The 23,278-nt window shown below is 42.9% G+C and overlaps 2 protein-coding genes and 3 non-coding genes across 6 annotated transcripts; 1 reads left to right on the top strand and 4 right to left on the bottom strand.

The window, feature by feature from the left end:
• Positions 1-3,247: 3,247 nt before the first annotated feature.
• LOC133889858 (small nucleolar RNA SNORD25) lies at positions 3,248-3,335 on the bottom strand. The gene has a single exon (XR_009903940.1). It is a non-coding gene; the product is annotated as a small nucleolar RNA SNORD25 (small nucleolar RNA).
• Positions 3,336-3,397: 62 nt separating this feature from the next.
• Positions 3,398-3,485, bottom strand: LOC133889860 (small nucleolar RNA SNORD25). The gene has a single exon (XR_009903942.1). It is a non-coding gene; the product is annotated as a small nucleolar RNA SNORD25 (small nucleolar RNA).
• Positions 3,486-3,550: 65 nt separating this feature from the next.
• LOC133889859 (small nucleolar RNA SNORD25) lies at positions 3,551-3,637 on the bottom strand. Its single transcript, XR_009903941.1, has one exon. It is a non-coding gene; the product is annotated as a small nucleolar RNA SNORD25 (small nucleolar RNA).
• A 12,584-nt stretch (positions 3,638-16,221) lies between these two features.
• Positions 16,222-18,239, top strand: LOC133889243 (2-phytyl-1,4-beta-naphthoquinone methyltransferase, chloroplastic). Of its 2 annotated transcripts, none has more exons than XM_062329738.1 (8): positions 16,222-16,444; positions 16,550-16,614; positions 16,709-16,799; positions 16,894-16,982; positions 17,098-17,231; positions 17,318-17,379; positions 17,638-17,737; positions 18,033-18,239. In XM_062329738.1, exons 1-8 carry the CDS (start codon positions 16,280-16,282, stop codon positions 18,131-18,133), a joined length of 807 nt encoding a protein of 268 aa, XP_062185722.1. In that variant the 5' UTR covers positions 16,222-16,279; the 3' UTR covers positions 18,134-18,239. The 2 variants fall into 2 exon arrangements, with proteins under 2 accessions (XP_062185722.1, XP_062185723.1); XM_062329739.1 differs by having other exon boundaries at positions 17,098-17,260; positions 17,369-17,379; positions 17,676-17,737.
• Positions 18,240-18,484: 245 nt separating this feature from the next.
• On the bottom strand, positions 18,485-23,278 carry LOC133889242 (GDSL esterase/lipase LTL1-like). Its single transcript, XM_062329737.1, has 5 exons — positions 22,815-23,278; positions 22,552-22,679; positions 22,098-22,340; positions 19,380-19,632; positions 18,485-19,268 (listed from the first exon to the last, which is right to left on the bottom strand). Exons 1-5 carry the CDS (start codon positions 23,041-23,043, stop codon positions 19,036-19,038), a joined length of 1,086 nt encoding a protein of 361 aa, XP_062185721.1. The 5' UTR covers positions 23,044-23,278; the 3' UTR covers positions 18,485-19,035.

The following is a 23,278-nucleotide window of genomic DNA, read 5'->3' as shown; positions in this document are numbered from 1 at the left end:
CGCCCGTTTCAATCTAGTTGTTTACGTGCGCATTTAAGGAAGGAGGCCACGATTGTTTGGTAACTGATGCTCGGATCAAAGACCGCTATCATCAAGAATCAAATTCATGAAGGATTGACGACGGGAAAGGGGAAACTAAGCCCCAAATTTCTGTCGTCGCGTTAAGACCCGAGCCAGCCAAATCGATTACCCTCTCCATGTCATTATAAAACCCACCATTGACGCTCGGCCAACCTCCCTTTGCCACACCACGCTCAAGCCTTCGCTTTCCGTCGAGTTTGAGCTAACTAGAAGCCCTAGCGCCATCACCTAAGTTCCTCCGCACCCCTCCACCATCTCCGTGCCGCTCCAGCCCTCCGCGACACTGTCCGAGTCCTCGCTTGCGCTCGCCATCCGCGTCTGGTCATCGTCCGCCTTTCGCCATTGAGGTTCCACCACCGCATGGAGCTCCAGAGGTTGACGACTCCCATCATTGAAGTCCGACATCGCCAAGCCTCTTCGATCTTCCCCGACGCACGCAACCGCATCAAACGGAGTCGTCGACACCTCTGCTTCCTCTTTCGCCGCTCGCCGTCACCGCCCTTCTCCGACCGTCCTCTGCCATGCACGACCCGCCGCAGTCCTCTCTCTCGCCGGACCCAAGGTAGTCACCCCCCATCGTCCGTTCTCGTATATACCCTTCCACGTATCGTCAATCCTGGCCGTCCGATCAAAAATGTGTGCACGTGTTATAAATAGATGTAGCCAGTCACCTTGCCACGTCAGCATCTTTGTTCCACATGGCGGCCTAGTTAGAGCCTTCTCGCCAAGTCAACAGCCTATTCAGAGCGATGACATCAGCGTAGCGTAGTAAATAGAATTTCTCGTTAGAAAATAATTCGTGTAATTTAGAATATTTCGAAAAATAGGTTTTTGCTTTAGATAAAATTCCAAAAATTAAAAATGGGTTACATAAATGTTTGTAAATGTTATTTAATGTTTTCTAGTGTAAAAATTATTGCAAAAATGTTAGATTAAATGTTTTGGTTTAAAAATGGTTTGAAAAATCTAGATTAATTCTAATGATGTTTTAAAAATGTTTCTTTGATAAAATAAAGAGTAAATTCAAAAACCTACAACTATTTTGACATATATTACAAAAAAGTACAACTTCTAGTGCCTATTTCAAAACCTACAAATATTTTGACATATTTTAAAAAAAACTGCAACTTTCTCACCGTGAGCCTACCTGTCATCCTTAGGCAACAGATGGGCCCACGATTAATCCTCCTATTACATGCATAGAGGATGGCAAGTTAGCATACAATGAAAAATTTATTATTTTTTTACAACATGTGTCAAAATAGTTGTAGGCTTTTGAAATGGTTAGCAGAAGTTGTAGTTTTCTACAACATATGTCAAAATAATTGTACGTTTTTTAAATTTACTCTAAAATGAATGCTTTTAATATGTGTTTTTGCATATAAAATTAGTTTTATTTCTAGAAAAATGCAAATAAATTCTATAAAATTGTTTTATTCAGTTTTACGCTATAAAATAATTTTGGTTAAATTAATGTTTTAGACCTTTTAAAAATTATGTTTAATTCTAGAAAATAGTTTTCGTCGTTTTTAGCCATAGTTTTTGCGTCATTGCTCTGATTTGGGTGGTTCTTGCGCCCAAATCATCATAAGCTTGTGTTTATTGTGTTGCTTTGCCTAGTGCTTGTTCTTGGTGTTGTTTGTTTTGTTTGTGTTTAAGAAGTTTGTCCCGGAGGAGTTTGACAACATCCACGATCAAGACTTCGGGGCTTTTGAGCAATTCAACGGAGAAGGCAAGTGTCCTTGCACATCTTGCACCTATTTACAAAGTTTTGTTTTCCAAATTGCATGCACGTCAAATATGATATCTCATGGCGAGGGTTACTAGGATTTCCCCAATATTTCCTGTAGTCGTAGTTTTGGTTATAGTCTTATAAGTAGTTCCTGCTTAGTGTTGCTTTCATGGGTAGCATAGGCAAATAATGTTTTTGGTTAATAATGTGAACTAGGATGGTAACTTTGGTAAAATGCTTAGACTTGGAAAGTAGGTTCTGGCCTTCTGGGCAAATTTGGCATGTTGGTTTGCTTGTGGATGTGTTCATGCAACATTGTTGGCTTTGTCAGATTTTAGTTATTACCCTATGTTGGATGATGACGGTCTTGCCCAGATCATATTAAGGACCGGTTCCTAGAGCGACAACCCATGAAAATAGTATAACCACAAGCCTGGTATGGAACAGGTCTAGCCGAGTAATTCGCTATACTCTCAGCATGGTAAAGATCATTTGGTGATACAAGGATGAAATAGTGTATTTCCTGGAACCGCAAGACGCAAGAGGCTTCTGGAGTGGAGGGTGTACTCCCAAGGTAGTGGAACCACAACGGGTCGACACATGATGAGAGAGGCGTTAGAAAGACTTTGTAGCGGATTCCTAGCGTACATTTCGGAAGTCATCTATCGGCCAATGGGTAATTGACAAAATAGAAAAACATGTCATGTGGATAGAGTGTATAACCTCTGCAGAGTGAAAACTGATATATCAGCTATGCTCACGATCATAAGCGGTAAGAACTCCTCACGTGATTTTCCGAGTTGGTTTTAGGTGTGATCTAATGGATCACAGTGGTGAGAACTGTGATTCGAGTTAGCTTCGTTTAGAGGTGGTTGGAACCTTGGTTGTGGAGCAAGGTGATTGGAATATTGGCTCAGGTTTTAAGAACATTTTAACCTAGTAAATAGGTTGTCTTTATAAAAGTTTGACTACAAAATGGCATTTATACAAATAAACCTCTGAGTTAAACCTATCTTAACTTTAGTCTTCATGTCATACTTTCCCACACTTGCTGAGTATTCCATATACTCATGTTCTCTCTCTCCCATAACCTTGTTGCTGCTCAGAAGACAAGGACTACGAGGATTTCCCAAAAGATGAAGCTGGGTTCTAGGTGGCTGACTTTTCGATCGATTGCATGTGTAGTTGGCCGTTGTGCTGAGTTTATTTCCGCTGCTTTGCAATTTTCTTTTAAACCATTAGGTCATTAATGTAATAAAGTAGCGTTGTAATAATAGATAGTGTGCATGCTACTCACTTCACTTATGATGTCACTACGTGCATGTAATCGGGTGTGACAAGCAAAAAACCATCTCAGAAGCAAGAACCACGAGAAGCAGTGCAAGCCAGTAAACCTACATGCTAGAACACAAAAAACTAGTGCATAGACTTCATGAAAACTCAGTCCCTTAGATGTTCTTTGAATCATGCGATCATTCCCGCAAGAATCATTACAGGTCTGTAAGGACTCATCACCGTTGTAATGAACACATGACTTCGAATGTAACCATTATATACAGACTGCACCACGGAACAGTAATCTAACATAACTCGGTCCCTTAGATGCTCATAAGACCAAGCGATCATATCCGCAAGAATCATTAAAGGTCTGTAAGGACTCACCACTGTTGTTATCAGTACCACATCATGTCAAAGATAATCCAACATTCCAACCATGACACACAAATAAGGCACCAGAGCAACTCAGTCCCTTAAATGTTCTTGAATCAAGCGATCATACCCGCAAGAATCATTACAGGTCTGTTAGGGTTCATCACCGTCGTCGACAAAATTCAAATGAAATACAGATAAAAACTAGGATTAAGCCCACAAAAAACATTATAAGAACAGCAAAATATCATGTATGTAAGAGCCATAATGTGCCCTGTTTCATGGGGAATCTCCTAGGGCACATGACAAGGGCAGGCCCAAGATACAACGGGATAATGTTGCTTCAAGGGAACGAGTCCGTTGGGAACAGATCAGAAGACCAATCATCCCAAGGACCAGATGACGAAGCGCAACAATAGCATCACATCGCATCGAATCGAATCAAGTCAAATCAAGGACGAACTGGCGGGCGAGAAGCGACCAGACGGATCTGGGGGGGAGGTGGGAGGGAGAGCGGAGAGGGAGGCGTACTTGTTGGCGAGGCCCTCGACGAGGAACTCGTTGACGACGTAGCTCAGCGCCCGCCCGAACAGGTTGCCGCCTGCCATGGCGGATGCGAGGAAGAACCTTCCAGAAACCGGGGGGGGGGGGGGGGGGCCGTGGAGGCGGCGGGTCAAATGGAAGGTGAGAGATGGGGACGAGGTCTTTTAGGATAATGGTGCCTCTTGTGCCGTTAGATTGGACGGTGTGGATGGGAGGATTGCACGGCTGCGATTGTCGATGGATCAGAGCCCTAGAAAGCGATCATGGGCCGTGTGTGCGTGGGCCGTTGCTGGATCTGGGTTCACAGAGCTCCGCCGCCAGAAGAGGAGTTTTTTTAATTTTTATATTTTTTATTAAAAAATTAAATAAATAGATTTCTCGTCGCAATAATTATAAAAATAAACACATACAGACCCTGAGAGGGATCCTTACCGCCCTCTGAAAAGACGGGTGGCCTAATCGTCCCCTCAGAAGACGAGTACAGCCTTTCCGCTCGCGCTGACCCCTTACCGCCCCTTGAAAGTGCGGTTAGGGCCCTTACCGCCCTCTGAGAGGGCAGTAAGGAGGCTGCCCGCCCACCTCCCCCTTATCTATAAAAGGGTCAAAATTGAGAAAAAATTCTCATTTTAATCCGAAAAAAGATAAAGCTGTGAAGAGGGAGGAGAGGAGAGGAGAGAATAGAAGAGGAAGAGAGCACAGTGAAACCCTGCTGTATTTGATCTACGGATTTGAAGATCACTTTCCGGTAATTTCTTGTATACTTTATTGTTGTTAATAAATACAGTAGCACTGTATGACATAGGATTTAGACATGTATGACCTAGGGTTTAGAAAATATTGTATTTAGTATAATATTGTCAATATTACTTACGATATTGTAGGATAGTAATTAAATACAGAATATTATTTGTAGTATGGTAGTTTTGAATATATAGATTGTACAGAATAATAACTGTATGTAGCATTGTGTGACATAGGAATTAGCATTGTATGACCTAGGGTTTAATGGTATGACCTAGGATTCATGGTTTAGAAAATGCTAGTATACTGTGAATATTAATTCCGACATGGTAGGATAGCTATTAAATATAGATTGTATAGAGTAATATTTGTAGGTAAGTTTGGTTAAGGGTATTATTGAAAAACCTATTATTAGTTATGAATCGGTGTCGGTAAATTTTTTAGTTCCGATACTCAGAAATATAGTTCGTCGGTCTTAACATTGGTTATATTTGCGGATGTTTCCAGGGATAGCAGATAAATTAATTTTTCAGATATATTATAGTGAGGATAAAATTAGGTATGGTCTTAACGGTGTAGATTTGTCTCGATTTCGTCATGTCATGGAGGGTTTTAGTAAAGCTAATGAGAGGACCATTGCTGGTGTGTGCAAGTGGCTAATGCGGTTTTTCCAACTGGATTCGCAGCAACATGATCTTAAACTGAAAGCTGTCATGAGCCGTGCTAGTCAGGGATACTTTGGCGAGCTTGTTCCGATCGAAGTCACATCAACTTGGAGGCAGTATATAGATATATCTTGTGAACATGGCATGCCTCTGATTTTGTTAGCTGAGACGTACCTGAAAGATCAAACAGAGGTAAACTCTGCGGAAGCAGTAGCGGGACCAAATGAGGTAGTGGAAGATTAATCAGACTCGGTAAATATCGGGATCAGGGCAGATATTGAGGATATTCCTGAGATGTAATTGATGGGTGTAACCGATGAGGGGGGCATATCCCTAGCATAATTGAAGAGATAGAGTTGGAGGATCAAGAGCTGGAGGAAGACGTTGCCGATGGGATTCATCTGACGAGGAGGGTAATGCTCAAGTGCATGCAGAGTGGAGAGATCATGAATTTTCAAAGCTGATAGTTAGCGAGACTCATCGGACATCGTGGCAGTATCATGAGAATGAGATGTCTCAGGGTGCTATGTACCCTACAAAGGAGGCTATTATTGATGCAGTTAAATTCTGGTCGATGTCTCTTCGGAGGCAGTTCAATGTTGTTAAATACAGTAAAAGGGGGTATGATGTGAAGTATTTGGTGCATCAATGTCCTTAGCGGGTACACACATTCAGAGAGAAATGGATAGACTACTGGCAGTGCTCAATAGTCAGAAACATAATTGCCACATTGAGGAAATAGAGTTCGCCCACCGGAACGTGTTATCTGCCTTTATTGCTAATGTTATGTATGGGGAGATTGTGAACAACCTAAGGTATGAGCCACGATTAATAATTCATGCTATTGAGCAAAGGTTCCAGGACACAATAAACTATACGAGGCACCACAACTTCTTGTCTGTCGTGCACCAGACGGAGTTATGAGTGTTTTGACCACGTGGCCCTGGAGAGCTACTTACGATCAACGATCGGTGGAAGCACATGTAAGTCGATACTTTCATACGCATGTGCCAATTCATTTATTTACTGCATCTCCCAGTTTATTTATATTCCCAATGGTGCAAGTTGGCAACAGCAGGATTCCTACCGCTTTGCCGTTTGATTGAGGCCCGATCGACAGAGAACCCCGAGGTAGCGACGCGTCGTTTCTATTTTGACCACTCGCTAATAGCAGCATTGGTTGACCGATGGAGGCCAAAGACACATACGTTCCACCTGCCCTGCGGCGAGATGACCCCGACCTTGCAGGACATAACCTACCTCTTAGGCTTACCTTGCGCGGGAGATGCAGTTAGGGTCATCGACATGGATGCTGACTAGATCAACGTCATGCATCAGCGCTTTGGCCCGGTTGAGCGGACAGACGACGCACCCCCTACGTGCCTGAGTTCTTGTCCGATCCACTAGGCTCGACGAAGAAGTGTATCCTACAGCTCCAAGTACCGTACAATGCAACCTCTCATTTACTATTCGAGTATCTAGTCATGTTCCTTATTTCCACCTGTCATACTTGCAGCTGGCGTACATGCACCCGCAGGCCAACGCGTACTCAGTGTTCACGCATTTGGAGGCCTATCTGCTTTGGCTGCTTGGCTGGGTTATATTCATCAGCGGCCAAGGTCACCTGGTTGCGAGAACCCTTGTGCCATATGCCAGGTTGATAGCAGATGCTGTTGGCGAGGAGATACCGCAGATCAGTTGGGCATCTGCTGTCCTTGCTATGATGTATCGGGCGTTGTGCGACGTGTGCACAAAGAAGGAGCCACTTGCCATTTTTGCTGGGTGCCCACTTCTTCTGCAGTTGTGGTCTTATGAGCAGTTCGCCATAGGCCAGCTAGTGGTGGACCGCTCCCCGTACCCTAAGGAATGATTTTTTTTTAATACTTTAGTTGACACATGTTATTTCTAATGAATTATAACAATGTTTGTCACACAGCCACACTGGGCGATGAGCAGCCTCGTAGCGCTTATGAGCATTTTCGGTCACAGTTCGACCGGCTTCATCCGGATAACGTGATATGGCAACCATATAGCTTCTTGGCTGTCCAAGGCCGTGCGGGTTGGGTCTGTCGCCATTGTGTACCTGAGACGAGGAGTACTGGCTTATGAAGACACCGCTTGTCTTCGACATCTACGTCGAGGAGTACTCACTGCACCGCGTCATGCGGTAGTTTGGCCGTCACCAGGCTTTCCCTCTCGTCCACATTCGTATTGTTCTTGTGCACGTCCACATGTAAATATAAAGAATTCAATAATTCGTAACATTTGTCTTACTGTCAATTATATTTAACATGATTCACTTGCAGGTATACACGCAAGGGCCAGCCAGATGGCAACCTCTGGGAAGATTGCTTGACCCCGTACCTCTCAGTATGGGCCCAAGCCCTTCAGGATGTCGTGGAGGAGGCGCATCCCTTCGATGCACAGAGCTTCGAGGACTATCTATGGTGATACGTGCCACGTACACGTACACGGGTCACCTACACCCCAGAGTGTGTCTGAACCCACGTCGCGTCGACTACGAAGGCGTACCCGGTCCATTGGGACGAGGACGTTGCATTCGCGGTATGTGTAATTTACATGTCTCTTTGAGTAATGAATTCTATCTTTTTGCATATACTTAAATTTCTCTCCTTCTAGTTTTTCTCTATTGATTTTATTGCTTTTTTTGCAAGTTTTCGATCTTAGATTTGATTTTCATTTTCATAGCAGCACGAGAAGCACGGCTGAGAGGCGTCTCGGCTGAGCACAAGGCTGCGCGCGGTTGGAGCAGCGAGGGAATAAGGCGTGGTAGCGATGTACATGTGTGTGTCGGGTTGTGCAGGTGGGGAGGAGTAGAACGGCGGCGGGGCTGCTGCTGTGTGATGGTGCATGCTCGTGTGTATGCTTGTGTGTATGTATGGTGTGGAGGATGCCTTGCAGATGAAGGGAGAGGAGGAAAGGAAACTGGATTTGGGCTCCTCGGTGAAAGATCAGCGAGGGAGAGGAGAAATTCTTTTGTGCTGCTCTGCTGAAAAGATCAGGGCCAGAAGCATGGCACAGTGAGGAGTTGCACATGGCGTGGTTGGTGGCTTTTGGCCAGGGAAAGAGTGTGAGCAAAGAGTGCGATGGAGCTGGTGGAGCTTTATGTTTGTGTGAGAGATACAGAGAAAGAGATGAGATGTGAGAGAGAGCATTTGAATGACAATTCAAATGATCTATTTGAAATTGAAATGGATTTGTAAACTGGATGTATAAAGATTCAAATTGAATAAATTGTGTTTGAAATGACTTTGTAATAATTCAAATTGAGTTATTTGAATTGGATCAAATTTGGACGATTCAAGTAAATGACTTGAATTTGAATTGGATCGGGTAATTCAAATTGTATTTGAATATGAAAATTGTCACGACTTTGGAATGAGGATTCAAATTTGAGAGACATTTAAATTCGAGTTGATCAAAATTAATTAGGGATAATTCAATTGAATAGTTGAATTATAGATTTGAGTTGGATTAGAAGATTGATTTTCTTGGATTGATTTGGAAAGGGAAGTTACCGAAAGTAACTTAAACGGATTCGAATTTGAGGGACATTCAAATTCGAATCGCCACACAAAGAACCAAAAAAATAATTAAACCAAAATGCATATTATCCATTTATTGCAATGATTAATTTAGAAATTAATTTGGTGATCTCTAGAATACTTAGTCAAAATAATATATTTAAATACACACGTATACGTATATACATATTCAAATATGTATTTCCTTGTTTTATACTAGTTTAATAATTAAAAAAGTTTTAATTTGAAGTGAATTTTGCTATATTTTTATATGCTAAAACTCATGGTGTTACAACAGCCATGGTGCTAAATTCTGTTGTGTTGCTCTTTGTGGTGATTTCTTCTTCAAGTGTGTTGAATAAAAATAGGAAAAGATCATTTATTTCGAAAGAAATTTGTTGAGTCACCCATTCACCCTCCTCTAGTCATCATTCTCGGTGCTATAATTGGTATTAGAGCTAGTTTGATCACTTGTTGACCCTAATCAGCTTTATGATCTGTAGACAATATGGAGAGAAGTGGGAAAATTCCTTTGTTCAATGGTTGAAATTTTTGGTACTCGAAGGTGCGCATAGAAGCTTATCATCTAAGTCAAGGAAGTGCAATATGGGAAATAGTTGATTTCAACTAAGCATTCTCTACTGCTCGCACGACTCGAGTTCAATTCAAATAATATGAGGCCAAAAATAAGGCCATAAATATTTGGTTCATAAACCTGAGTTGGAATGAGTTTGATAGGATCCGGCACATCCATACTGCCTGAGAGATCTGGATTACCTCTAAATGTCTTTCATGAAGGCACTAATCAGATTAAGACTATACGCCAAAACACATACAAACGAGAATATCATGTTTGTGCAATGGGCCCGATGAATCTCTAGATGCTATGTTTGCTCATTTTGATGTAATTGTGAACAACTTTAGATCCACTGGTGTTTTGCCCTACTCTGGTCATGAGAGGGCGATCAAAATTCTCTATGCTCTCGATCGCAGCATATGGAAAGTGAAGATCTCGAGCATTGAAGAGTCACCAAGTTACGACATGTTAACTTCTGATGAACTTTTCAGCAAGCTCAAGTTCACCGAGAAGAGCAAGTGAAGAGCAAGAAGAAGGCCAAGTACTTCACCAGCCTCTGCTTCATGGCGAATGACAACGACAACAACAGCGACCCCGAGCTAGATCCTTCCGAGTTATTGCCTTCCTACGACCAACTTTTCATCCAAGTCGATATTTTGAATAATGCTCTTGTTAGCCATGATAAGTTACTTAAGAAAGCTGTGTGTGAGTTGAATGATCTTAAGTCTAAGTATGAGTCTGTGTCTACTGAACTTGCATTGCTTAGGGTTTAGGCCTGATGTTGAGGAGTGTGAGAGTTGTTTGATTATCATGACTATATTTGTCGAGCTTCGAAATGTGTATGCTCAAGTCGCCAATCTACTTGAGAGTGCCGAGAAGAAGATCCTTGAGGACGAATCTAGGTCTACTCTCTTAGTTGCTTGCAAGAATTGTCCTTTGCTTGCAAAAAATGTTGAACTGAAAGACACGCGCCTTAAGGAGCTAGAATATATATTGGAGAGTGCTGAGAGTTATATGGATGTGCAGCCAAAGTGTCTCACCTGTATGATCTTTAAGGACAAGCTCAGCTGGGTTAGATGGCAAGTTGAAAAGCTCATGACTAAGAATGAGTACCTCATTTCTCTTGTGGAAAAGTGCTCAAAAAGCAAGGGCAAAATGAATTTGATATTGGCCAAGACCAAGATATGTGTTGATAACGCTGTAGCTTTGGATTTGTGCTTTGAGAAAGTTACTTACACTAGTTCTGGCAAGACTGTTTTCACCTTACCTACTACCCTAAAGTCAGAGAAAGTCAACATCAATACCTCACAATCCATGCTAGAAAAGAACAAGCCTGCACCTCAACCTATAAAGAAGAAATCCACACACAAGAGAGCTCCAGAAACTAAGATAAGAGCACATATAAGAGAGCCTAGAGTGACTGACAATCGTACTCCTGAGAGACTTTACTATTACACCTACTGTCAGAGGAAAGGTCAATTGGTTGGGTTTTGCTTTCGCTGTAAGAGAGATGAGCGGTGTGAGTGGGAGTAGAGTACCCAGAATATGTATCGTCCCTCTGTTGGTGCATATGAGCCTTTTCTTCACTCCTACCCACGACTCTCTAGCACTTTTTAGAGGTGTTGCCTATCGTGGATTTTACCATGACTCATATGGTATTGGTCCACGTGTAAGAGGCTTTAAGTCTTAACATTTAGGCGGACCATGTTTTCCTTATCGTGGTACTCACCTCCAGCATGTTGGTGTTAAGTTGCATGCAACTATTGTTTCTACTTCGAGACGGATGACCCAATACTCCCAGGAGGTTTTTGACTAACCCTAGTACTAAGCATTTCACATTATATTCTTCTCATATGTAGGTGGCAAGCGTAGGTCTAGAGAACAAATGGCTCATCGACTCCGGTTGTTCGCGTCACATGACCGAAGATTCATCATGGTTCTCCAATTTCACTCTAATGAAACATCACGAGTACATCACATTTGGGAATGACCGAAAAGGTAGAGCGAAGGCTAAAGAAATGGTAAAGGTAAATGAGAGTTTCACTCTCAAAGACGTGGGTTTAGTTGAGTATCTGGGATAAAACTTATTTTCTGTATCTCAGTTGCTTGATGAGGACTTAAAAATATGCTTCAAGCGCGATACTTCTTGAGTTCTTGATTCTTCTAGCGCTTTGATTTGTAAGATTTCTCGAGTTGAGAGAGTGTTTGGAGTCGATTTTTCTGAGTCTTCTAGTTTTCTCGGTGTTTAGTTGTCTAACCTTATTCTGAGATTTGGATGTGGCATAGAAGACTAGGGCACATGAGTTTTTATTTGTTTATACTTTTGAGTGCCCTAGGCTTGTTCCAAGGATTTTCCAAGCTAAAGTTTGAAAAAAATCTTGTTTGTACTCCTTGTCAGCATGGCAAGATAGTTGCTGCTCCTCACCCATCAATTAATCTAGTGATGACTAAACGCCCGTGAGAATTTCTCCATATGGACACTATTAGTCCTCCTTGGGTTCGTTCTGTGAATGGAAAGAAGTATGTACTTGTTATTATTGACGATTACTCTCGCTACTTTTATGTCTTCTTTCTTGTAAATAAGGATGAAGTATTCTCACACTTTCGGAGCTTAGCTTTGAGATTGTTAAAAGAACTCCCACGTGCATTAAAAGCAATTCGAAGTGATATGGCACTAAGTTGAAGAACTATATATTTGATGCTTTCTGTCTTGAACATAGCATTAAGCATCAATTTTCTGTCTCACGCGTTCCTCAACAAAATAACGTAGTTGAAAGAAAGAATAAGACTTTTGTGGAGATAGATAGGACAATACTCGATGAGCATAGGACACTTAGGAAGTTTTTGGCTGAGGCTATTAGCACAACGTGCTACATCTCAAATTGGATTTTCTTGTGTTTGATCTTGAATTTGATTTATTATGAGTTGCGCTTTGGGAGGAAGCCAAAGGTTCCACATTTGAGAGTTTTCGGTCATCGGTGCCTCATCCTAAAACGTGGCAATCTTGATAAGTTCGAGTCACGTTCTTCTAATGGTATTTATTAGGGTATTCTCTTCATAGTCATGCTTACAGGGTTTATAATCTTAACACTAACACCATCATGAAACCCTATGATGTGACTTTGGATTAAACAACCCCATGTGCTAGTTCTGCTTTGAGTGTGCAGGAGATCAAGAGATGAGCGAGAGCATCTTTGTAGATGGACCTTCCAGCTCTTGGTGATAATGAGACTGATCCACTACTTTCCTTGACCACATCTGCTATAGAGCTGGCTCCTGCTTCTACTCCAACAGAGGGTCCTGCGGTCTCTACATCCATTTCAGCTGCTCTTGAGTTTGCACCAGCTGCATTTGAGGGGGAGGTTCTCTCATGGTGTGAGATCCCTCAACATATTCAGCGGCGACATCCCCCACATATGATGAACGAAGATATCGATGAAACAGTAACTAGGTCCAAGTCCACTTACTATACTCAATTTACTGCTTCTGTATTTGTTGCTTCCTTTAAGCTCTATGATGTTGGACATGTTTTATCTGATTTAAATAGGATCAATGACATGCACGAAGAGTTTGAAATTTTTGAGAGAAACCAGGTTTTGGTCCTTATAGAGCCACACCCTAATATTCACACTATAGGTACAAAATGTGTTTTTAAAAAACAAACAGGGACATGATGAGTCTGTAGTGAGAAACAAAGCAAGACTAGTGGCTCAAGGTTTCACTCAAATAGAGGGGATAGACTTTGGAGAGACCTTTACACCAGTAGCTAGGCTAGAAACCATTATGATTCCTTTTGTTTTTCGACATCCTAGGGCTTCAAGCTATATCAAATGGAGGTCAAGAGTGCATTTCTAAATGGTTTCATACAGAAAGCGGTATATGTCAAGCAACCCACATGCTTTGAACTCGCTAAATACCCACATAGAGTATACAAGCTTCAGAAAACTTTGTATGGGCTTAAACTAGCACCTAGGGCTTGGTATGATAGATTTATGTCTTTCTTATTAGAGCATAAGTATGTCTTGGAGTTGGTTGATAAAATTTTATTCATTCTCAAGCATGGCACATGTTTCCTACTTGTTTAGATTTATGTGGATCATATTATTTTTTGTGGCTCTTCTCATGCACTTGTGGTCAAGTTTGTAAAAACTATGAGCACATAGTTCGAGATGTTGATGATGGGTGAGCTCAACTTCTTCCTTGGACTTCAAATCAACTAATACAAGCAGGGTGTATTCGTCCACCAGACGAAGTACACCAAAGAGATGCTGAAGAAGTTCAATATGAGTGACGCGAAGTCCTTGGTAACACCGATAGCTACCTCGACTATGCTTGATCCGGATGAAGTGTCACTTTTGTGTGACAACACCAATGCTATAAGCTTAGCAAATAATTCAGTCCAGCACTCCATAACCAAACACATAGATGTGGCATTCCACTTTCTGAGAGACTACAATGAGAATAGGGATATAAACTTAAAATACATTGATATCTAACACTAGCTAGCTGATATTTTAACGAAGCCTTTATATGCTACTAGTTTTTCCTATTTAAGATGAGAGCTTGGTATATACCATCTCTATGGCATTATATGAGGGGGAGTTGCCTTTAAAGTAAGATATAGTTGCCTTTAAAGTCAACACTTGCATTTACTGATGATGCATTTTCAATAGAAACATCATTCTTCTTTCTTAATTAAGATAAATGCAGGAACAAGAAAGACATGTGTTTGAGCCCACCTCCTGCTCCAAGTTCCAGAGCGCGAGGCAACTGTGAGCGTTAGCCCGCGCCAGCAGAGGCGATGTGGGTTCCACTTCATATCGAAGGCGCTAGCGGTCTACACCGTGTGCAACAGCTAAAGCCGTCGGGACGCATCCTCCGCTTCGACGTCGACGGAGAAGAGCGAAACGGTGCCCGCGCGATCATGCTTCTGATAAACTAAGTTGGAATGTGGCTTGATTTAGTGATTGATAAGATTGTCGATTTGGTTTGTCGAGTTTTGGATTGCTTGAACTTGGTTTGTGTATTTTGATTATGAATTAACTAGAGTTGGAATTGAAAAAATGTGTTTGCTTGTCTTATGGTGTGCAGGTGGCATATGCAACTTGACGGTCGACGATGGCTGATCAGGGCTAAGTGGGTGCTTGGTGCCAGATGATCAAGGAGGCTGAGCAGAGTTAAGGATGATCCTAGCTGTACACGTGGAGGTTAAGTAATAACATGAAACGAAGAATGAAGACGGCGTGTTGCAAAGTCAAGCGAAAGAGATGCCGGTGCATGTGACAAGATGGCCCGAGGGATCAGAAACGGGAGAGACTTACCGGTGGTCTGGATCGGAAGATGGAGTACACATGTCATTAGAGCGCTTGCTTAAGGGTAAGCAAATAGCGAGTCACGCTTTGAGAAACATGCAGAGGGTTTCATGGTTGGATCTTAAAACCGTGAGAGTATTGGAGGAGTATGTGGCACCATCATGAAACTTACATCGAGGCGAAATTAAGTCGTGAAGACTTTGTGGCCGTTCGATATAAGGAGTAAGAAATAGAGCAAAATATCCTCAGTGATAGGTAGAAGTGTACTATAAGAGAGGAGTATTTTGGTAATAAACTAAGAAACTTAGATGACAAATTTTCTAAGCCTATGTAATAAGTGTGAGTTTTAAGACGAAAATCTTTATAATTTGTCTAAAATAGGACTGACATCTTGAGTAATGAAGTTTATATTTTGTATATATTTGAATTTTCTTCATTCTAGTTTCATTCTATTGTTCCCTTTTTTTTTTGCAAGTTTTCGATCTCGGTCATGATTTTCGTTTTCATGTTTGAGCTAAATTTTTCTATTTTATTGGTGTTAATCTTCTAGTTGCTAGATGTATAAAATTTGTGTACAAAATTACATAATTGGGTATTAAATTTATTTACCTCTAATCCATCAACTTGTAGGTTTTTTTTTTCACCCGGTGATCATCTCTTTAAGTTCTTGGTGTTTCTCCTAAAGATCCAATTTTTATGTGGGGTTGAATCATGGATTAGTTTGCTATAGAATATATGGTTTGATTCTAACTGTGAGATCTAGTTTTTATTAAACTTTTAAATTTAGTTTTGAATTATAACTTCTGGTTTGAATCTGGTAAAATTTAGTTTTGAATTATAACTTCTGGTTTGAATCTGGATTTCTGTTGTGTTATTCTTTATAGTGATTATTCTTTAAGATATGTTAAGTGAAAATAAAAAGTATCTATTTAAAAAAATTATTGATGCGCTTATTTACTTCCTCTACTCACCATTCTCGGTGTACAGCTTCTGCTCCTGCAGTGTGTACGTGGTGGTGGCGAGGACGTGGCGGAACGGGAGGTGAGGGTAGAACTCCACCACGTCGGCGTTCCCGCCGAGGTAGCAGGAGCCCAAATCCATTCCCAAATCTCTTGGCGGCGACAGAGACAAGAGATGATCCCATCTTAGCGGGTGCTTGGCAGCGATTCAGAACTTAGATTTTTTTAAGAGATGGTCATATCAAGCTCAAAAAATTCAGGATCTAGAATTGTATATGGATTGAGGATATTTGATTAAATCATTTAGTTAATAAATTAAAAAAATAAATATTTAAATTAATTTATTTTATTATACAAACTTGTACTGTGCCAAACAGGCATTACTGCTTCCGCGGCGCGGGGCAAAATCCACCCGCCATAGCAGCTTATCCTTCCCAATCACGTGACGTGGCGGGGGCAAGCAAACGGCCACCAATGGGCACCGTGACCGCGGCCGCGGCGATTTCCTTAGCGGCGGCCGCGGCGTCCAGCCCCTCCGGCCGCCGACTCCGCCGGGGCCCCGTCTTCGTCCGTTGCTCGTCCTCCGCGGCCGACGAGCGTCAGGCCCTCTTCAGCCGCATCGCCCCCGTCTACGACCAAGTCCGTATCGTACCTCCCGCTCTCCTCCCCTTGCTGTTCTCGCAAAAATAGCGCTGGAGATAGCAATACCATGCTGACGACAGCACGATGTCGTGTTTATTTCAGTTGAATGACGTGCTGAGCTTGGGCCAGCACCGGACGTGGAAGCGCATCTGCGTCTCCTGGTCGAGGTACCGCACTAACCGTAGTAGATTAGTAATGTGGATCAAAAGGACGCTATTTACGAGTGGTCTTGATGCAAAAAGTTTGTTCTTTCGGGGTTAGGGCGAAGAGAGGGGATCGTGTTCTTGATCTCTGCTGTGGGAGCGGGGATTTGGCGTTCCTGTTGTCTCAGAAGGTCGGCCTGGATGGAGAGGTTAGTGTTGGATTCATTTCTATTGTTCAGAATGGCCAATCAAGTTTTTTTATTCCCAATGGAAATCTTATCTTCTAGGCACCATATGATACAGGTGATGGCTGTCGATTTCTCAAGGCAACAACTGCAAAATGCTGCTGACCGTCAGGAGCAACGCTGGAAGCTGTGCTACAAGAACATCAAGTGAGCATCCTCAGTGTGAGGGTTTACAGATTAAGAATTTCCTGCGATTCGAGTTGAATTGTGCTTTTTATGTGCTTAACTAGCATATGGCTGCTTACGACTTCTGCTCTTGCAGATGGATCGAAGGGGATGCACTTGATTTACCTTTCACGGGCTGCTACTTTGATGCTGTTACGGTTGGTTACGGATTACGCAACGTGGTTGACAAATCCAAAGCAATGCAAGAGATATTTAGGGTCCTGAAACCAGGTTCAGTACAGGTTTCAAGATTGTTCCAGGTCTGCTCCTTAACAATCCGAGTAAATTTTTCACAGCTTGGTTTTACTGTACTGCAGGATCAAGAGCGTCTATTCTTGATTTTAACAAGAGTTCATCACTATTCACAGCATTGTTACAGGTAAAATATCAGCCAAGGGATATGTTTATTTGAAGTGGCACCAAACTGAATATATTGCACCAATGAATCTGGTCTGTGTTCAATTTCCCTGGCAAAGATTGCATCTTCATTACTCCATCACATTGTTGCAAAATCAGACCATATGTTGATTTCCAGTCCCATTTAAGACTGATTACTTGATTCTAAAAAAAAGACTGATAACTTGGTCCTATAATCGTCTCACTGGCCAATTTGATATTTTCTTTTTCTCTTGGACAGAGTTGGATGATCGACAATGTTGTGGTTCCTTTTGCTAGTGGCTATGGACTCACTGAAGAATACAAGTACTTGAAAAGCTCCATAGCACAGTATTTTACAGGTTTGTGCATATATTCTTTTCCAAGAACACATCCATGAAAAAACAAGGTATCATCTGTCATTTTGATGGTAGAACTACACAGAGAAATATCTCACTCTTGTACTGACTGGGGACAATAGGTTTTCTTTTTCTTGGCACACTAGACTATAGCACCTTTTTCTATTACATAAAAGTGCATTCTTTTGTTCCAAACAGTGGGAGTGGGCTTTGCCATTTTGTCAGTCACAGTCTGCATCATAATTTTACCGTTCTCCCTTTATTACATTTAGCTTGTATTTGTTTATGTCCTGTGCAGGAGAAGAGTTGGAGAAGTTAGCCAAAGAAGCTGGGTTCTCTGTAGCCAAGCACTATGAGCTTGGTGGAGGGTTCATGGGGAACCTAGTTGCAACTCGCTGATAGTAGAATTGTAATGAGGAAACAATTTGTACGATTTCATTGTGCTATTTTAGCCGGTTACATTAGATTTCCTATATATCCTACATATCCTGTTCTGCTGGTCCTATGTATCACCTGGCACCTGCTGTTTCAGCTAGCCCCTTGTGGTGCAGGAGCAGTGTTGTCTAATTCAAACGGCTGAGATGAACTGATGAAGGCCAGCGCTGAGTATAGCAGCAATGATGTTTTGCAGCATAGGAGTGATCTGACTGGAAATCAAGTGTCTTTGACAGATGTAGGTTCGAGCTCATCCAAATTCCAATTGATAATACGAAGGCATGAGAGCGGGTGAAATTTTCAGGCCCTCGTTGGTGCATTGCTCTCAATTCTCTGCTCTCAAGCGATGAGACGCGTTGCTCTGAAAGTCTGAATCCACTGCCCTCCTCTGTTTAATCGGTCCCCATTACGACAGATCATACCTGTACAAGTATTTGAATTCAGTACTTCTGGCCGTGGTCGTCTTCCTGGTTCCTACCCACTTCGCTGCAATGGTACAAGTGTGTAACTGAGGCCAACGAACGAACCACCAAAATATTCGCAATGAGTTCGCAGTGCCTCATATCGAAGTTCACGATCCGCTAGTACAACAAATTCTTAGATTGGTCGAACAGAGACCACTCTCTAAAGTTCCTATCTAGCCCTGCCAAACAATCTGGAACAAGAACCATAATCCACTCTAGGCTTACTTCACCATTAATTTCACTTCACTTAAACCACAAAAAAAGAGAGGAAAGAACGCAAAAACTCTCTAATCCACCACCTTCAGGAGCATACAGCAAATCTCTTCGTGCAACCAAGAACAAGCATACAGTATATAGCTATGTGTATAGCTGGTACAGGAATGTCAAGGAGAAGATTGATCCCTAGTTCCTGTTGTCCATGGCGAGGATGGTGCTAAGGTTCATGGGGCTGATGTGGTCGGTGGAGCCGTGCATGAACTGGCCGACGATGATCCGGTTGGCGCGCTCCGTTGGGTGGAATGCGTCCCAGTACGCGTAGACGTCCCGGTTCGGGCACACGTTCGACGCCGGCGTGCACAGCCCGATGCCATTGTACGGCCCCTGCCCGCAGCACGCCACTTTCGAGGTCACGAACCCTGCAAGTCACCACGGGCAGCATAAGCTCACTTCACTAATCAGCTAGACTGAAACAGTGGCTGGCAGATGGTCCCAGAATTGTCGCAGCAGCAGTGTTATCACGCACGTACCGTAGTCCTGCGGGTGGAACATGAAGTCGAAGCTGACCCGGTTGGTGTTGGCGGCGATGAAGACGTCTTGGCCGATCTCGTCGTTGAGCTCGGCTTGCATCCGCACCAGCTGCGGGTTGAAGAGGTCGGCGGCCTCCGTGAGGTCGCGCGCGCACTCGCCGTCGATGCTGTGCATGGCCAGCTCCGCCGGCACGCACCCGATCATCCCCGTGCCGGTGACCACCACGCGCCGGGCGCCGAGCTCGTACAGCCGCTGCATGCACACAGCTCCGTGCTCTCAGGACATCACATCGTGCGGTACAGTTGCCGACCGGCCAGTCAGTCCCCTCTCCTAATTAGCTACTAGCTTAAACGAAACATATATAGATACTACATCTGTTGTTAAATATATATCATACTTAGGATATGTATCGTTAAATTTTAGAAATTTTAATCAATAATATATATAAAACTATTAGAATTTTACATATAAAAATGATAGTAATAAATTGATTATGAAAAATACTTTAACGTCATCTAATTGTTAACAATATTTACTAAAATATGGTTGTTAAAATTAATAGTCAAATGTGTTTATTAAAGACTGTATTGATATTCTTAATAACAGCTCATGCTATGACTAGGAGTCTACGAGCCTAGCTACGAAGCATGCATCAGCTGGGCGAGAACGGAGGACGACTGTTCTTGCATGTGGCGGGAGTAAACATCGCCCAACTAGCCACGGGTACACCAGTAAATGTGACGCTAACTCGCGGCCCTTGGTGCCTGCTGTGTGTTCACTTATGACTCGTTGACAGCCTCCAGCTGGTTCTTACTGCCGAAATTAGAGCAGCGTTCTGCAATGCAGCCATCGGGTGCAGCAGGGATAGGTGGTGTGAGCTACTAATTGCCTGTGTGCAGTGTGGTAGGTAGGTGACAGCGTGCATGCACCAGAACAAGGCCCGGCACAGCACAGCACGCAACATACCGTAATAAAAACTTCGCTGCTCTTTGGAAACTTTGTGCGTTCTTTTGTACTAGGAGGCACTAGTAGCTCGGTAAGTGTTTAGGGCTTTGAATCATTGGACCCTGGATCGTCATAAATGTGATGGGATTGGATCGTCATAAATGTGATGGGATTGGATCGTCATAAATGTGATGGGATGTAGATCTGCGGCAGCGAGATCTGTTACGACTATGTGCTTGCTCCTTTTTCCTTCAGTTCGCCGTGTGCTGAATTTTGAAATTTCTCTACTTTTGGTATGCTATTTGTGGAAGGTTTCGTGATTCTGATTAAGCGAGTTGGTTAATTTTTGCTCTGCTCTTGTTACAGTTCATGTCTTGTATGCTCTTGTTAGAGTACATGTCTTGTGCGATAAGACTACTAAAATCATATATGATTATTTATTTCTATTAGATTGGCTTGTGATCCGAGTCATGTCGAGGCTTAAGGAAAAATAATTATCCTATAGTTCTGAATTATTATATCCTCCTCCATCTCAAAGTAGTGTGTGTGGTTCTTGCTATTTCCGTAGTATACATATATGAAATTTCATACGAATATAGTTGTTTATTCTGTTGAACCGCATTTTAAATCACTTAAGGTTTGTTTGGTTGGTTAAACCAATTTATATATATACGAGGTCGTATGAGATCTGAGTAGGTCCAGCTGTTTGATTTGTTGAATTGTATCATTCTGTCTAGAATGAGATGGTTCAGATTCTTAAAATATATCTAGAAGATGTTGTATCAAAACGTGCGGTAAAATCGTCCAAAAGATCCTTTACAGATTTTGTCAACTCCACTAATCACTTACGGTTAGTTAATGACTATTAGTGATTATTAAGGATTTTTAATTAAACATTAGTTACAATTAGATGTTATTAGCCATAACTAATTATTATTGTAGGTATTTAGTGATGATTAGTGATAACTTAAGTTATGATTAATAGGAATTAGTGATAATTAGTACTAATTAGCATAGTTTGTCAATAATAACAAATATAAAAATTATTATTTTGGTAAAATAATTAAGTTATACATGGATATAATACATGACTTTTAAACAACTTAACACGCTTTCATACCATCCTATATATTCAATTAAACACATTCGCGTACTATCCCTACAACTAACCAAACAACGTACTTATACCACCTCATCCAGATCATCCGAACGAATCTATCCTATTTAATTTTGTTTAACCAACTAAATACACCCTTACTAAAACTGTTTGGATTCTTGCTTCAATAAGGAAAATGAGACTGCCACTCAAAATGGTCATGAAGGTTTTTGTCACCTCTCATGGGCTGATGCCTGAAGGCTGAAGCTACTGAAACCGTGTGCAGAAACTGTCTAGTACTTTGGTACGGAGAAACTATAGCCCATGTCAGTTACCTGTCTAGCACGCAGAACATACTTGCCCAAAAATTCACTCCACCGAGAAATGATTGCCCGTTACTGTTGGTGTGTCCTTCCCGAAATCCGATGCCCTGACTAGCTACCCGACCCATATATTTGTGTTTTTGTTTGTGCCACAGACCCAGTTTGCAGCGTTTCTTATTTTCCTTTTTGTAAGTGAGGCACGAAAATCGGCTTCGACTAAGTTTCTACTGGAATATTACTAGGTAACATGTTTAATTGTTTCATTTTGCTAAATTATCCTCGAATTGCACAATTTTAAGGCTAATATATGTTTGAAGGAAGAATGACTGGAAGTTAAAGTTACAGGAACTTACCGCGAGGATTTTCTTGTACTCGAAGATGAGGTAGGGGACGTAGTCTTGGATGGCAAACTGGCGCGAGCGGATGGAGAAGGGCACCAGGTAGTAGTTGTTGACGAAGTCGTTGCCGCCGAGCGTGATGAGCACGAGCGCCTGGTTCACGAGCTGCGTCGCCGCGTCCTCGCCGATGAACGCGGCCAGCTTCTGCTGGTACTCCTGAAAGTTCTGCAGCTGCTGCCCGATCCTAATGATGTTCACCTGATGACGCATCATGCCAGCCACCAAAACACAACCACACGCTAAGACCACCGACGAAAAGGCCGGCGACAAGTGAAGTGAAATAGAGGTAAAAAAACACACACACGCACACGCAGAGAGAGAGAGAGAGAGAGAGAGAGAGAGAGAGAGAGAGAGAGAGAGAGAGAGAGAGAGAGAGAGAGAGAGAGAGAGAGTTTCAATTGTTTCGTACGAATTGTATGCCTGTGTCGTTGAGGATGCCGACGCCGGCCGAGGCGAAGTTGGCGCCGACGAGCAACTTCTCGCCGCGGAGCTCGGGGCTCAGGTACGGCAATGCAGGCTCAGAACCGAGATGCTCACCTGCAGCAGATAGTGTGCAGATGCAACAACAGCAACGTTAAGAAATCTGTGCGAGTGCAGCATTGCGCGCGTACTAGACGAGCTAAGTGCGCGATATTGGAACGACGAGGGTAGAGCTAGAGGTCGAGGCGCAACTGATGATGTCGGGGATGTTGAGCCCGTTGGAGAATCTCCCCGTGGGCATGTGGGTGGGGAAGTCGATCCCGTAGGGCGGCGCGTCCGCGCGCGCCGTGGTCATGAGGTAGTTGTTGTTGCCGTTGTCGACGAGGGAGTCCCCGAACACGAAGAAGGCGCGCGGTGCTGCGGACGCCGCCCCTGTGAGCGCCGCCACGGCGACGAGGAAGGTCACGAGCAGAGCATCCATCGTGTGCGTGTGGCAGGGGGGCTCACTCGGACACTCACACTGAGAGGCGAGATCGAATTGATAGAGACGAGCGGCCAAGTGGCACTCTGGCAGGGGCGTGGCGCACGGGGCCGGAAAGGTGGCGTGGCGGTGTCCCTCTTATAGACAGAGGCCGCGGTCGTTCGGCACCTTAACTGAGGGCGCGCGCCGAGTTGAAGAGGGGTGTCAGGGTGTGCAACAGTCTGGTTGAACTGGC

The sequence above is a fragment of the Phragmites australis genome, chromosome 13 (genome assembly GCF_958298935.1).
Source record: "Phragmites australis chromosome 13, lpPhrAust1.1, whole genome shotgun sequence".
Classification (NCBI taxonomy): Eukaryota; Viridiplantae; Streptophyta; class Magnoliopsida; order Poales; family Poaceae; genus Phragmites; species Phragmites australis.
Note: the sequence above shows the minus strand (reverse complement) of the source record. Positions and strands in the feature narration are given on the sequence as shown.